Source organism: Oncorhynchus nerka, linkage group LG12 (assembly GCF_034236695.1).
Source record: "Oncorhynchus nerka isolate Pitt River linkage group LG12, Oner_Uvic_2.0, whole genome shotgun sequence".
Taxonomy (NCBI): Eukaryota; Metazoa; Chordata; class Actinopteri; order Salmoniformes; family Salmonidae; genus Oncorhynchus; species Oncorhynchus nerka.
This window is the reverse complement of record NC_088407.1, coordinates 18,772,337-18,787,271: the sequence shown is the minus strand read 5'-3', so window position 1 is coordinate 18,787,271 and position 14,935 is coordinate 18,772,337. Positions and strand designations below refer to the sequence as shown.

At 43.5% G+C, this 14,935-nt stretch overlaps 1 protein-coding gene and 1 long non-coding RNA gene across 2 annotated transcripts in view; both read right to left on the bottom strand.

Annotated features, from left to right (window-relative positions):
* Nucleotides 1–704: 704 nt before the first annotated feature.
* On the bottom strand, nt 705–2,385 carry LOC135574269 (uncharacterized). Its single transcript, XR_010465267.1, has 2 exons — nt 2,235–2,385; nt 705–1,897 (listed from the first exon to the last, which is right to left on the bottom strand). It is a non-coding gene; the product is annotated as an uncharacterized LOC135574269 (long non-coding RNA).
* Nucleotides 2,386–2,388: 3 nt separating this feature from the next.
* LOC115136164 (uncharacterized) overlaps nt 2,389–14,935 on the bottom strand; it is a 61,515-nt gene continuing 48,968 nt past the window's right edge. The window contains exons 6-10 of the mRNA XM_065024980.1: nt 6,348–6,618; nt 4,355–4,500; nt 3,646–3,925; nt 2,948–3,114; nt 2,389–2,555 (exon numbers count right to left, since the gene is read on the bottom strand). Coding sequence (XP_064881052.1) covers nt 2,389–2,555; nt 2,948–3,114; nt 3,646–3,925; nt 4,355–4,500; nt 6,348–6,618 — 1,031 coding nt within the window. The remainder of the gene's footprint in view (nt 2,556–2,947; nt 3,115–3,645; nt 3,926–4,354; nt 4,501–6,347; nt 6,619–14,935) is intronic.

Genomic DNA, 14,935 nt, shown 5'->3' with positions numbered 1-14,935 from the left:
ACAGCATGTTGATTTAGGTCTACACCATCACTGGTATTATCAGGCTGTATTAGCTAGCTACGTTCGCTCTTAGTCAATACATTTATTAGCTAGCTAGCTATTATCATTAGCGGCTAACAAGATGTAGGGCAACTTGCTAAGAAAAGAGAAACTAGATGTAAGAAACACAAACTAATAGTGTCATTATAGAACGCTAGTGGATTTATATTAAGAAGCAAAGTGAAAACAGCATTGTTGCATGTGCTGCATTGACCATGCAGACTGAACACAAGTTTCTCGTGGTTGAGGAACATCAAATGTGCTCCTTGAGTGACAGGGGGTGTGGCTAGGTCTGTGTGGAAAGTGGCACAGAGAGAAAGTGCCGGAGAGAGATGACTAGTAGCGAAGAAAACTATACAAATTGAAATTATACATGGCGTATCACATTTAACAAACCAAACATTCAAATACCGGCATAGAAGGTAAAGTAAACACCGAAACCGGTCCCTGCATCAAATACCGGTATATAATAAAATACGGTATACCGCTTTAAATACAGTAAAACTTCAATTAAAAGCCCCAGGGTTCATGTGCTTAAATCACTGAAAAGGACAGTTGCATATTAGATACAGGCTTCTATTTGAGCCAGGCAGGCAACTAATTCTTTAATGCACACAGCTTTTACTAATTAGCATAGTTAGTTGTTTAATTCCAGCATTCACTACCAGCATTTAACCTTTTTATTTGCACTAATGTTTTATCATTTACACACTGTGTTACATGTATTTTGTCTGAGAATGCCCCCATAAAATAAAATCCTTAACAGAATAATGAAATCAAACTATTTCCCACTTGCCGAATACAACAAGTGTAGACTTTACCGTGAAATGCTTACTTACAAGCCCTTAACCAACCAGTGCAGTTCAAGAAGAAGAAAATATTTACCAAGTAGACTAAAATAAAAAGCTATAATAAAAAGTAACAATAAGAATAACGAGTCTATATACACAGGGGACACCGGTACTGAGTCAGTGTGCAGGGGTACAGGCTAGTAGGGGTAATCTGTACATGTAGGTGGGGCTGCTAGGTATAAACTGGCAAGCCCAAAGTGACTATGCATAGGTAACAAACAAACTGCAAGTACATGTGTTTGTCAGTTCTTGCTCATTTCTTGGGGTTTGTTCTCCCGAAGTTGTTGAGTGTTTTTGGGCTTGACAGTTTATACATAGCAGTTCTCAACTGTTAGCAGCCAATGGCTAGCAGTTTCTTACTGGCAATAAAAACAGAAGATTGACCATTTTTTAGAGTCATTACTGAATGATTTACTGTAACAAGTCAAACATTAAACCTGGTAAACAATTAATTTATCACTAGTCACTTTATACAATGCATTCTAAATAATGCCACTTTAATAATGTTTACATGTCTTACATTACTCATACTCTGCGGCAGGTAGCCTAGTGGTTAGAGCGTTGGACAAGTAACCGAAAGGTTGCAAGATCGAATCCCCGAGCTCACAAGGTAAAAATCTGTCGTTCTGACCCTGAATAAGGCAGTTAACCCACTGTTCCTAGGCTGTCATTGAAAATAAGAATTTGTTCTTAACTGACTTGCCGAGTACAATAAAAAAATATCACATGTATATACTGTATTTTATACCATGTATTGCACTTTTGCTACACTCGTATTAACATCTGCTAACCATGTGTATGTGACAAATAACATTGATTTGATTTAGACCCTGAGTTTATTTGAAACAGGCGTTTAGTTGCTGAAATGTGTTGTTGCATAGCTATATGAGACTGGGTTTAATTAAAGTTTTACGGTAGATTGATTGTCATCAATACAGTCCAATCTTAAACTGTCGTGTCTCCTTGGAGTCTCTCACCAGGCTAGCCCCCTTCAGTTCCACAGACACCTGGAAGAGAAATGACATACAGAAACTCTTTCATGTACTAATTTAGTTATGACTCGCTAACATGTTCTCTTCTTACAATAACAACTTGGCAATAAGTTAATAAGACCCAGAGTTAGGGTTGATTACAATTCAATTCAGTCAATTCAGGAAGTAAACTGAAATTCCACTTTGACATTTTCATAATTGAAACTCATTAAGGTATATTGAAATTAGAATAAATAAAATAAAGTTTATTTCCTGAAATGGAATAAACCCCAACTCTGATGAAAGCACAATGTCTTCATTGCCTGTCTGTTGCAATAAGGACAACAGTCTGTAATATGCTCCTTGTTGTTACCTGTCTGTGTGGGTCCACCCTCCTTCTCTTCTTCCTCACGGTGGAAAATCTGTCCATCTGGCTGAGTCCTCCAGCGCAGTTGAAAGTCAGACACCCCCTGCTTCACGAGCTCTACATTCAGCTAGATTAAAGCACAAGCTTTTAGGTTAAATTGTTAGATTATTTTCTCACTCACTCTCTCTGTCTGTCTCTCCCTCCCCCTTTCCCTCCCCCTTTCCCTCTCGCTCGCCTGCTGTAGTAGCTGGTCACCGACTGCCTGGTTTGTCAGATCAGCATCTGATTGGATCTTCATCCTCACCACCATTCTCTTTGACTTGGGGGCTGAAATACATTTGCTAATATTTTTTATGGTGCAGAATAGTTCAAATCTGTGCAATATACCGTAAATACCACAAAACTGAATATGTCTTGACAGTATGATTTTATTTAACATATTTCTTTAACAATGCGCTGTACAAAAAGGTGATTGTTTTACTAAAGTTTAGTAAGCTGAGCAATGTGTAAATTACACTGATTTGTACTAATTTGCATTGTGAAAATGTCTCCCACATAGTCACAAAATAACATTCAATATAACAAAACATGAATTGTGGGGTGAAAAAGTATCATCTCCACTAAACCGAAGTCCGATACGAAAATAAGTATGTTGATTAAAGTTATTATTCAACGTACCTTCTCTGACAGAATAAATAAATGGACCAGGAAAGAAGTACCTTCTGTGGAAGACTCTGGAGGTTTGACAGTGGCAAATACTTCCACCTCACAAAGTGTGAGCCATTCTGACCTGCCAGGGATGACCACAACAACATAGCGACCCTCCATCGCATTACACTGGAAGGTGTAGGTCTTTCCTGCTGGGATGTGGGATATGACATCACATCTGAAAGAGAGAGAGATGGTGAGAGGAGGTGGGGGATAAAGAGAGATGGGGTGGGGGGAGAGAGAGGTAAGGGTGGGGGGAGAGAGGGGTGAGATGAAAGAGGGAGTGGGGGAGAGAGAGAGAGTGGGGGTTGTGGGAGAGAGTGAGGCGCAGTGAGAGGAGAGAGGGGGGTAGGGGGAACGTGGGGGGTGGGGTCGAGAAAGAAAGGGCGTGGAGTTTGAGTTTATTTTTTACAGGGACAGTGCACATTAATCAACGTTTCAGTAAAAGTGCCGGTTTTAGCCAGCCGGCTAATTTTTCTCCGCAGTCCCTGGGCAGGTTATTAAAAACAATTACAATATAGACAATCATTAGGAGAGAGAGAGGGACATGATTATTATACAGTGTGTTGAAATAGTGAAAATGCCTCTTCACTACAGGAAGACTGAACATATTAACATATTTCATGAATAACAGTTTTTTTTTTGTCACATAAAATGTACAATCAATCAGATTATAGTATAATGTTATTTATTCCATTTCACTACTCACCTGGGGTTGTTGATGCCGTTGTTCTCCAGTGAGTTACCGATGCGGATCTCAGCACTATCAAGTCTCTCAGGAACAGCATCTCCTCTGTTGGTGATGCTGACAGCTGTCACTCTGGTCACATCCAGCAGGTCCACTCTCCACCAGGGTTTGGTCTCCTGTTCAGTGTGTGTGCAGGATCTTTTGTGATAGTCTGATTCTCTGTTCCCATCAATGGCATTTTGAGCATTGCCATACCCATTCAGTGATGACTGGCTGGCCACTCCTTTCAATGCTACATTTACTACCGGGACATAGAATGTTTTAATATAGAAATGCAAGTTATTCTTTATCATCTTACAGTGTATACATTTGACATGTTTAAAAGATGGGAGATATTAGTGGTAGGAGGGGGAGTGGAGGGGAGAGGGGTGGATGTTAGAGAAGAGAGGTGATATTAGTGGTGGGAGAAGTTGAGGAAAGAGGAGTTTCTGGGTCTGAAATAAGAGGTTAAGAGTTAAGTTATTATTACAATCTCTATATAAGACATAAATACAACATTAAAAGTGTGAATGCAGAAGCAAGTAACACCAATAAGAATATGACAGAAATCTAGAGTGATGTTCTGTCAGCAAGCACATTATTTATACTTCCAGAACATTGATGTTCTACTATATAAAAGTAATGTAAACTTGACTTGGTGATGGATGTGAAGACAGTGACAGATGATTACCTGCAGGAGTGCCATATACTTCCAACTCACACAGAGTGAGATATTCCTTCCTGACATAGATGACCACAACAACATAGCGACCCTCGATCTCATTACACTGGAAGGTGTAGGTCTTTCCTGCTGGGATGTGGGATATGACATCACATCTGAAAGAGATAGAGAGGGTGGGGGAGAGAGAGAGATGCATGATTATTGTACAGTGCGGTGCTGTAGTTCACATGCTTCTTCACAAAAGTATTACTGAAAATATCAACACATTTAATGAACTGTTATTTTTACTGAATCCCATAAACTTTACAATTAATCAGAACTACCGGCTCTGACGTTCGTCGGATGCGGCGGTGCTTGCAAACTATTATGGAATACAAAGTGTAACCCAGCTGCCCATTGACACGAGCCTACCAGATGAGCTAAATGCCTTTCATGCTCGCTTCGAGGCAAGCAACACTGAAGCATGCATGCAAACTGGCAAGTGTCTTCACTGACATTTTCAACCTCTCCCTGACCGAGTCTGTAATACCCACATGTTTCAAGTAGACCACCATAGTCCCTGTGCCCAAGGAAGTGAAGGTAACCTGCCTAAATGACTACCACCCCGTAGCACTCACATTGGTAGCCATGAAGTGATTTGAAAGACTGGTCATGTCTCACATCAACACCATCATCCCAGAAACCCTAAACCCACTGCAATTCGCATACTGCTCCAACAGATCCACAGATGGCAAATCAAACATCATACTGCCCTTTCCCACCTGGACAAAAGGAACACCTATGTGAGAATGCTATTCATTGACAACAGCTCAGTGTTCAACACCATAGTGCCAACAAAGCTCATCACTAAGCTAAGGAACCTAGGACTAAACACCTCCCTCTACAACTGGATCCTAGACTTCCTGACAGGCTGCCATCAGGTGGTAACGGTAGGCAACACCACATCTGCCATGCTGATTCTCAACACCGGTTCCCCTCAGGGGTGCGTACTTAGTCCCCTCCTGTACTCCCTGTTCACACATGACTGCGTAGCCAAGCACAACTCCAACACCATCAGTAAGTTTGCTGATGACACAACAATGGTAGGCCTGATCACCGATAAAGATGAGACAGCCTATAGGGAGGAGGTCAAAGACCTGTCAGTGTGATGCCAGACCAACAACCTCTCCCTCAATGTAAGCAAGACAAAGGAGATGATCGTGGACCACAGGAGAAGTAGGGCCAAACAGGACTCCATTTAAATCGACAGGGCTGAATTGGAGCTGGTCAAGAGTTTCAAGTTCCTTGGTGTCCACATCTCCAACAAACTATCATGGTCGAAACACGCCAAGACAGTTGTGAAGGGGCTACGACAACACCTCTTCCCCCTCAGGAGACTGAAACTATTTAGATTGGGCCCCAGATCATAACAAAGGTATACAGCCCAATACATCACTGGAGCCAAGCTTCCTGCCATCCAAGACCTATATACCAGGTGGTGTCTGGGGAATGAAGGCCCAATAAAATTGTCAGACTCCAGTCACCCAAGTCATAGACTGTTCTCTCTCTCCTACCGCACGACAAGCAGTACTGGAGCGTCAAGTCTAGGTCCAAAAGCCTCCTCAACAGCTTCTACCTCAAGCTATAAGACAGCTGAACAATTAATCAAATGGACACCCTGACTATTTACATTTACCCCCTGCTGCTACTCGCTGTTTATCATCTTATCATCTATGCATAGTCACTTTACCCTTACTTACATGTATAAATTACCTCGACTAACCTGTGCCCCTTGAGTAACCTGGGCCCCCTGTATATAGCATCGTTATTGTTATGCATTTCTACTGTGTTACTTTTGACTTTATTTAGTAAGTATTTTCACAACTATTTCTTGATCCGCACTGTTGGTTAAGGGCTTGTAAGTAAACATTTCTCTGTCTGGTCTACACATGTTGTGTTCGTCGTATGTGACAAATACGATTTGATTTGAGTACAATGCTGTTCATTCGATTTCACTACTCACCTGGGATTGTTGATGCCATTGTTCTCCAGTGAGTTACCGATACGGATCTCAGCACCATCAAGTCTCTCAGGAACGTCATCTCTGTTGGTGATGGTGACAGCTGTCACTTTGTACACATCCAGCAGGTCCACTCTCCACCAGGGGTTGGTGTCCTGTGCAGTGTGGGTGCAGGATCCATAGTTTGTGTTGCTGTTCCCATCAATTGCATAGTGAGCATTGCGATCCGAAAACTGTGATGACTGAGCAGCCACTCCTCTCAATGCCACGTTGTCTGAGTGACAGAGGCAGATATAATACACAGGTTTATTCATTAGTGCACACCGTAGCAATACGTTTTGCAACTGAAAACGTTTTGCAGGTTAGTTCAGTTTAGTCAGTCTCCATTTTGTCCAGTTTGGTTCCTAGTGAATACACCTCAGATATACACATCCCCATCCCCCTGTACACACACACCTGCATCAACTTGTATTAAATGTAGATAGTTACCTTTAATTGGGCACTTTGTATTTGTAATTTATTATGGATCCCCATTTGCTGCTGCCAAAACAGCAGCTACTCTTCCTGGGGTCCAGCAAAATGAAGGCAGTTTATACCATTTTAAAACATTACAATACATTCACAGATTTCACAACACACTGTGTGCCCTCAGGCCCCTACTCCACCACTAGAAGAAAAATAAACGCACACCTATTTAGGTGAGGTGCTGGCTAGCGGAGTAGAAAACTTGAAAATAAAAGAGAGCTGCACGCAAAATTTTAATTACCAACGTTTCGACAGCCAAGCTGTCTTCATCGGGGTATAATAGCAAACACTGCGGGATGACTCGTTTATATAGTGTCAAAAGACACAGGTGTCTGTAATCATGGCCAAGACCTTCCCTTGGTCGTATTCTTGCGGGGCAGAAATCCCAGAGACCAATTGGTAAACTCTGATTTACCACCACAAGATGTTCCTGTACAACGTCTCTTTGCGCCCCTACTGGATGGAAATTACAAGTGTAATGGCTGTGCTCAATGCAATGGCACTTATAAATGTAGATCCTTCAAACACCCACAAACAGGGAAATTGAACCCATTCAAAGGTGTTTTTACGTGCTCCACTAAGGCAGTCATTCATCTTATAACTTGTCCTTGTGGTAACATTTATGTTGGTAAAACATAAAACAAAGCGTGAATTAAAAGTATGTATCTCAGAGCATCGTAGCACCATTAGGTGCCCCACTTCTTGGAGGCAGGCCACTCGATTTCATCTCTGCGTTAAATTGGCATCGAACATGTCACCCTCCCTAGGAGAGGGGGTGACCTTCATAATTTATTGTTAAAACGAGAAGCTGCCTGGATCTTTAACTTAAAGACTCTTGCTCCCTTCGGTCTCAAGTAGACTTTGAAGCCATTCTTGTGATTATTGTGACTTTGTAAATGTTTGTAAGCTTGTGAAGTCGAAAATGAATTTATGATCGTATGCTATCCATTTGTTGTTTGTATGCTGTTCTTTGTAATGCCATTTTAATATTTGATTATTAACCAATGACATTAGGCCTCTCTTGGCCATGATTACAGACACCTGTGTTTTTTGACACTATATAAACGAGTCATCCCGCAGTGTTTGTGACTATACCCTCATGAAGACAGCTTGGCTGTCAAAACGTTGGTAATTACATTTTTCCATCTGAGCGCCTAGAGCGTGTGTGACAGGTTAAAGGAAATATTCATAGCCTGTTATACATTAAAAAGTATTAGTAAGTTCATAGTATGTGGGGATCTTAAAACATCTAAGGTTAAAAAGATGCATTCAGTATTAGTTGATAGAGATTGATAACATTCATATAATTGTGTTAAAGTTCAAATCTGTCAAAGGGTACGAATTGTGAGAGTAATGTGTAAACGTTATATTGATTACTTTATTTTGTAGTGCCTAAAAGTGTTAATCTGTGATCTACGAAATGTTCTTAATCTATGAGCCGGAGATCGATTGCTCGGGTCTCCACCCATATTCCTGGGGAAAATCGCGGTCTTTTCTCATTGAACTATACGTTGAATTGAGAATACAACACCGTATCACTGTCGTGATTATTTCTCCCCTGTTTTCAGGGGCGTAACATTTTTGGAGGCTCCGCTGAGATAGCTGCTCAGATGTCCAGTTTCCACATCCTGGTCGCTGAATTCCGAGCCAGCTAAATCTCCACATAACAACTCAGGCAGGCTGCAGTGAGGAAAGTGTTGCTGTTCGAGGGAAGTTGGAAGTTAGTGGTTAAGTACGTGTCAACTGAGGCCATTGATCGACCATCAGAGACAGTAAGGACCATCTAATTCAGAGTCAACTCCTGCACAGTAAAAGTTCCTCCTGTTCTGTCAACATGACAAGCGCCTTGGAAGAACTACAGGAAGAGGTAGTAGGAGAATTGCACACCCTGACTAAAGACAAATTACTAGAGATATGTGATTTCCTTGAAATATCAGGCGAACAGAGAAGAGATGTTAAAGACAAATCCCGCAAATCATTAATGACTCGCATTATGATGTTCCTTGAAAGAGAGGAAGTCGCAGAGTTAGAAGATGGCGGATTGTCGGAATTGTTGCTACTTAGAGACGAAATGACAGAGATGATCAGTGGCATAGATAACAAAACAGGGCAAATTGACCATGATATTGAACCAGCCGGAACACATCACAGAATAGAGGAACTGAGAACAGTAACCCCACAACAAGGGGTGGGAACTGAGCAGATTACTGCAGCCAAAGCCAGTGATTCTCTGCGTCAGCCCCAACCCCATGCCAATCTTCAGGGGAGCGTGCCGCTCTCACCCAATGCACAGCCCAGCTCATACTGGCGCAAAGAGTTTAACATTTCTGGTCAGATAGGTGAACTGGGCCAGAAAGAAAAACTGATTTTTTCCAGCCTTGCCCATCAGATTGAAAATGGACTTAACAGAGGCTATCCTGAGGTAGAAATAGTAGACACAGTAGTCAGGGCTATTTCTCCAGGCTCACAGCTACGCAGCTACTTGGAAGGTAAACCCCAGCTAACTCTTCCCACACTTAGATGTATCCTGCGTTCCCACTTCCAAGAGAAGAGTGCAACAGAGCTTTACAAACAGCTAGCTTCAGAAGCACAGCATAGCAAGGAGACCCCTCAAAGCTTCCTGATGCGCGTTTTAGATTTGAGGCAAAAAGTACTGTTTGCATCCCAGGAGTCAGAATCAGGGCTTAAGTATGACCCTGCTCTAGTCCAGAGCATGTGTTTTCACATAGTCCTTACGGGTCTCCAGAGTGACAGTATCAGGATAGACATGCAGCCTCTCCTGCTAGATAGCGAAACATCAGATGAGGTTTTGCTAGAGAAGCTTAACATTGCTTGTGCTAATGAGATAGAAAGACGAAACAAAAAGCGGTTTAATGCCCCACAGCCTGCTACAACTGTAAGTGTAGTCCAGTTAGAAGATACGCCATCTGCAAAGTGTCCTGTGAAGGAAGCCAAAACTACAATACCCGCAGAACTGTTAACAGAGTTAGCTGAACTGAAGACAGGTGTAGCCTCTCTAAAAGGTCTCAGTGCAGAGATTGCTCAGATTAAGGAGACATTACAGAAGCCTATGTTTCAGTCACCGCCTTGTGCCTATGCCCCACCCCCAGTTAGGAGGCCAGATAGGGACCCCCAGCCACCTGTTTCCCAGCAGCAGTATTTCAGCAACTACAGCCGGTCCCAAGCACCTGACCCTGTGCAGCATCAATATGCATCTAACCGGTATACCAACCACTCTGCTCAAGCTCCAAGGAGGTGTTTTGTCTGCCAGCAGGCCAGAACAGATGCACGCTGCACACACTGTTTCCGATGTGGGAGTGGAGAACATTTTCAAGCTGGATGTAAAAATCCGGGGAGACAGACCATCAAGGGAGGCCCCTTTAAACGGAAACGGGTTACCGCTGAGGGACGAGTGTTAACCGTAGCTACCAAAAAGTCCCAGAAATGTGCAAATTGTGCCAGAGAAGAGTCATTTGAGAACCTGAAACAATGTTCATCATGTAAAGAGACACTGTCCTGTTCCAAAGTATGTCAAAACCAACATTGGACTAAACATAAGAAAAAATGCACTCACCTGAAAATTGACTCTACCAGTGAAAGGTTTTCCTGCACAGAGAAAAATGCCCACTCCTTACCATCCCTAGCTCAAGGTTGTCACCTCGCTAGTCGGCAGACAGTGCCTTATTGAGTGTCACCTGAATCGCCACCACCTCCAAGCTCTATGGGACACAGGATCTCAGGTATCGGTCATTGATGAACGATGGAAAGAGGAATCTCTCCCAAACGCAAGGCTGAGAGATGTTTCAGAAATCCTGGACTCACCTGATGATCTAAGGTTGACTGCAGCAAATGGGACTGAAATGCCGTACCTGGGATGGATTGAAACAACTTTTCGGCTAGCCTCTGAAACTGACCAAACAAAGGAACTGATCATCCCAGTGCTGGTAATGAAAGGCTGTCACCTATCTCATCCCATCATAGGTTTCAATGTTATCGAGCACATCCTGACAATGACCGAAAAGACTAAACGATACAGTACAGTAAAAACAGCTTTCTGAAGCCTCAAAAGAAACAAGGTGAGAGCTTTTATACAGGCTGTTAGCGCAGAACAGACAGATGAATACGCAGTGAAAACCAAGAAAGAGAAGGTTGCTGTACCAAAACACAGTAGCATTCAGATTGAGTGCCGTGTAGCTTCCCAGCCTTTCAAAGATGACATGACAATGCTTTTCCAGCCAGACCTGAACCCGCAGTGGCCAGACGACCTTGAGTTCTTTGACACACTAGTCAGAGTCAGGAAAGGTGTTTTTCCAGTTATCCTGCTTGATGTCTCTAACCCCACTGACCACGACATTGCCCTGCTAGGACGCACAATAATCGGTACAGTACAAACCATTATGACTGTGTTACCTGCCCAAGTCTTTGAAAAAACTGTCACCCCAGCCACAGTGAATCAAACCAGCGTTCGAACCCCATGTACTGCTACTGAACAGTGGGATCCACCAGTAGATTTAACTCACCTAACCGAAGAACAGAGAGAAGTTGTTAGGCAAATGCTTAGAGAAGAGTGTCACTCCTTCTCCAGATCAGACAATGACATTGGCTGCATTGAACGATTGAAAATGACTATTTCTCTAAAGGACTCTGAACCAGTAAAGCGCACATACATGTCAGTGCCCAGGCCACTGTATCAGGAGATGAAGGGTTACATTTATGACCTCATAGTCCAGGGCTGGGTTAGGAAGTCAAACTCTTCATATTCTTCACCTGCCGTGTGCGTTCGTAAGTGTATAGATTACAGAGACCTGAACAGAAAGACACATCCCGACCGCCAGCCCATCCCTCGGGTCCAAGGCATCATGGACAGTTTAGGTGGTAATTCCTGGTTCTCCCTCTTAGATCAGGGGAAAGCGTATCACCAGGGTTCATCTCTGAAGAAAGCAGACCACTGACAGCATTTGTGACACCGTGGGGACTCTATGAGTGGATACGTATGCCATTCGGCCTCATGAACGCTCCTGCAGCTTTTCAGCGGTGTATGGAGGAGTGTTTGGAAGGGCTCCGGGATAACATCTGCATTCCTTATCTGGACGACACGCTAGTTTTCAGTAAAACATTCAACAGCCATGTGAATGATGTGCGAAAAGTTTTGCAGCGTCTCAGAGAGTATGGCATTAAACTCAAACCAAGTAAGTGTGATCTCTTTAAACCCCAGGTCCGTTATTTGGGCAGAATAGTGTCTGCAGAGGGCAGCCGAGTTGACCCAGCCGATTTTGAAGCAGTAAGAGCATTGAAAGAAATCAGACCAGAGACTGTGGGCCAGCTCAGAAAAATGCTTGGTTTACTCACGTACTACAGACAGTACATCAAAGACTTTTCTAGGAGTGCCAGCTGCCTGTATGACCTCCTGAAAGCAGATTCAGAGAAATTACCTGACCACCCACGGAAAACAAAAACAAAGAAAGTAAGTCATGTGGTGCCCTCAAACAAGCCAATCCTGTGGACTGACCAGCATCAACAGGCACTTGAACAGCTGATTGAGTGTTTGCTTCACCCACCAGTTTTAGGTTTCCCTGATTTCACTCAGCCATTTGTTGTACACACTGATGCGTCACACCAAGGCTTGGGAGCAGTTCTTTATCAAAAGCAAGAGGGGAAGCTTAGGGTCATTGCTTATGGCTCTCGAACTTTAACAGCAGCTGAGAAGAACTATCACTACCACTCGAGCAAGCTAGAATTTCTAGCTCTAAAATGGGCAATCACTGATAAGTTCCATGACTATTTGTACTATGCTCCGACCTTCACTGTATACAGCGATAACAACCCGCTCTGCTACATTCTGTCGACTGCAAAACTGAACGCAACCACTTCCAGTTGGGTTGCAGACTTGGCTGATTTCCACTTTACAATAAAGTACAGGCCAGGCATAGAGAACGGTGATGCAGATGCTTTGTCAAGGATGCCACTGGATGTAGAGTCACTAATGAGAGAATGTTCTGAGGAGCTTCCACCAGACACCATTGCCGCCACGATACAAGCAGTTGAGGTACAGAAAGAGGCTGTTGTACCTTGGTCATTTTCAGCTGCATCGATGTCAGTATCAGCTGAAGGTGAGACAACCACTGCAACAACCAGCTCGATCCCAAAAGATGGGATAAGAGAAGCACAAGAATCTGATCCGGTCATCCGTCCTGTGCTCAATTTCAAACTGTCGGGTTCCAAACCGCCAGTTAAAGAGCAAAAGAAATTCAGTCCAAAGACAAAATGCCTATTCAGAGAATGGGACAAATTGACAATAGACAGTGATGGCATTTTGTACAGAATCACTACAGCCTGCAAGCAGTTAGTTCTACCAGAGCAGTACAAAGGTAAAGTGATGGAAGAGTTGCACAATAACATGGGACACCAAGGTACTGACCGCACTGTATCACTAGTACGTGACCGCTTCTTCTGGCCATATATGCAATCTGACATCGAGCACTATGTGACTAAAACTTGTAGCTGTGTCAAGCAGAAAAAGCCAGCCCATGCAACAAGAGCTCCTCTGACAAACATTATGACAACACAGCCATTTGAACTGGTATGTATTGACTTCCTTCATCTCGACAGATGCAAAGGGGGATATGAGTACATCCTCGTGATTGTTGATCATTTTACACTCAAGCCTACGCCACCACATCAAAGTCAGGTAAAACTGCTGCAAATCTCATCTTCAATGACTTTGCCCTGAAGTTTGGGTTACCGTCCCGCATCCACCATGACCAAGGGGGAGAATTTGAAAATCAGTTGTTCCATCAGTTAAAGAAACTCAGTGGCATGGCGGGGTCCAGGACAACACCCTATCACCCGATGGGAAACGGTCAAGCGGAACGCATGAACAGAACATTGTTGCAAATGTTAAAGACACTAACTGAGACACAAAAGTCAAATTGGAAGGAGTCTCTGAACAAACTGGTTTATGCCTATAACTGCACCCGTTGCGAAGTGACTGGCTATTCACCATTTTATCTTCTGTTTGGGAGATCACCCAGGCTTCCAGTTGATATGCTCTTTGGATTGTGCACAGAGGCAGGTTCCAGTAACCAGCGATAATACGTGGAGAACTGGAAACGAGGGATGGAAGAAGCATACGCCATTGCAAATGAAAATGCTCAGAAAGCCGCTGAAAGAAGTAAGAAGTACTATGACACTAAAGTTAGGAGTTCAGTGCTACAGCCTGGCGAGCGAGTTCTGATTAAAAACCTGACACCAAGAGGAGGACCAGGAAAACTCCGTAACTATTGGGAAGATACAATTCACACAGTGGTGAGACAAATAGGTTCAGACCTGCCAATTTATGAATTGAGACCAGAAAAGGGTAGGGGACGCTCCAGGGTCCTGCACAGAAATCTGCTCATGTCCTGTGACCACTTACCTTTTGAGACACAACCAGAAATGACCAAAGTGGACAAAAGTCAGAAAACGAGGAGACACCAGCCTGCATCACAGACTCTAGATTCTGATGAAGATAGTGGGGATGAATATGACCTTCATCATGAGCCGCTACAGGTTCCCACATCTCCTACAGTACCTGAGGAGAGGAATGCTGAACCAGCGAGAGAGTGGGAACACAGGCCCTCAACAGTGAAACAGACAGTTGCAGTGCCAGTCCCTGATACGCTACCAGCACAGCCTCTTGTTGAAAAGCGGCTGGAGGAGACAACAACAGTTAAAGACCTGCCTGCTGAGGAGATTAACTTGCCTGCTGTAAATTTGCCTGATGATCGTCCACCAAGTGCCTTTCCTTCATATACTGATGCTGCTGAACCTGAGGAATCAGCCTACCAGCTGCCACAAAGAGAGAGACACCCTCCAAGACGTATCACCTATGATCAGCTTGGTATCCCTTCCTGCTACAGTATACAGCCACAGCCACAGTTGTTCCCTGTCTACTCTGCACCAGGACTGGTTCCATGGCTGCCATCACTACAGCAATGTTACTTTCAGCCACCTTACATGTATGGGCTTCAGCAAACATGAGGCTACAGAGTTGACATGTTTGACCATGGACTACTGTCTGATTTCAC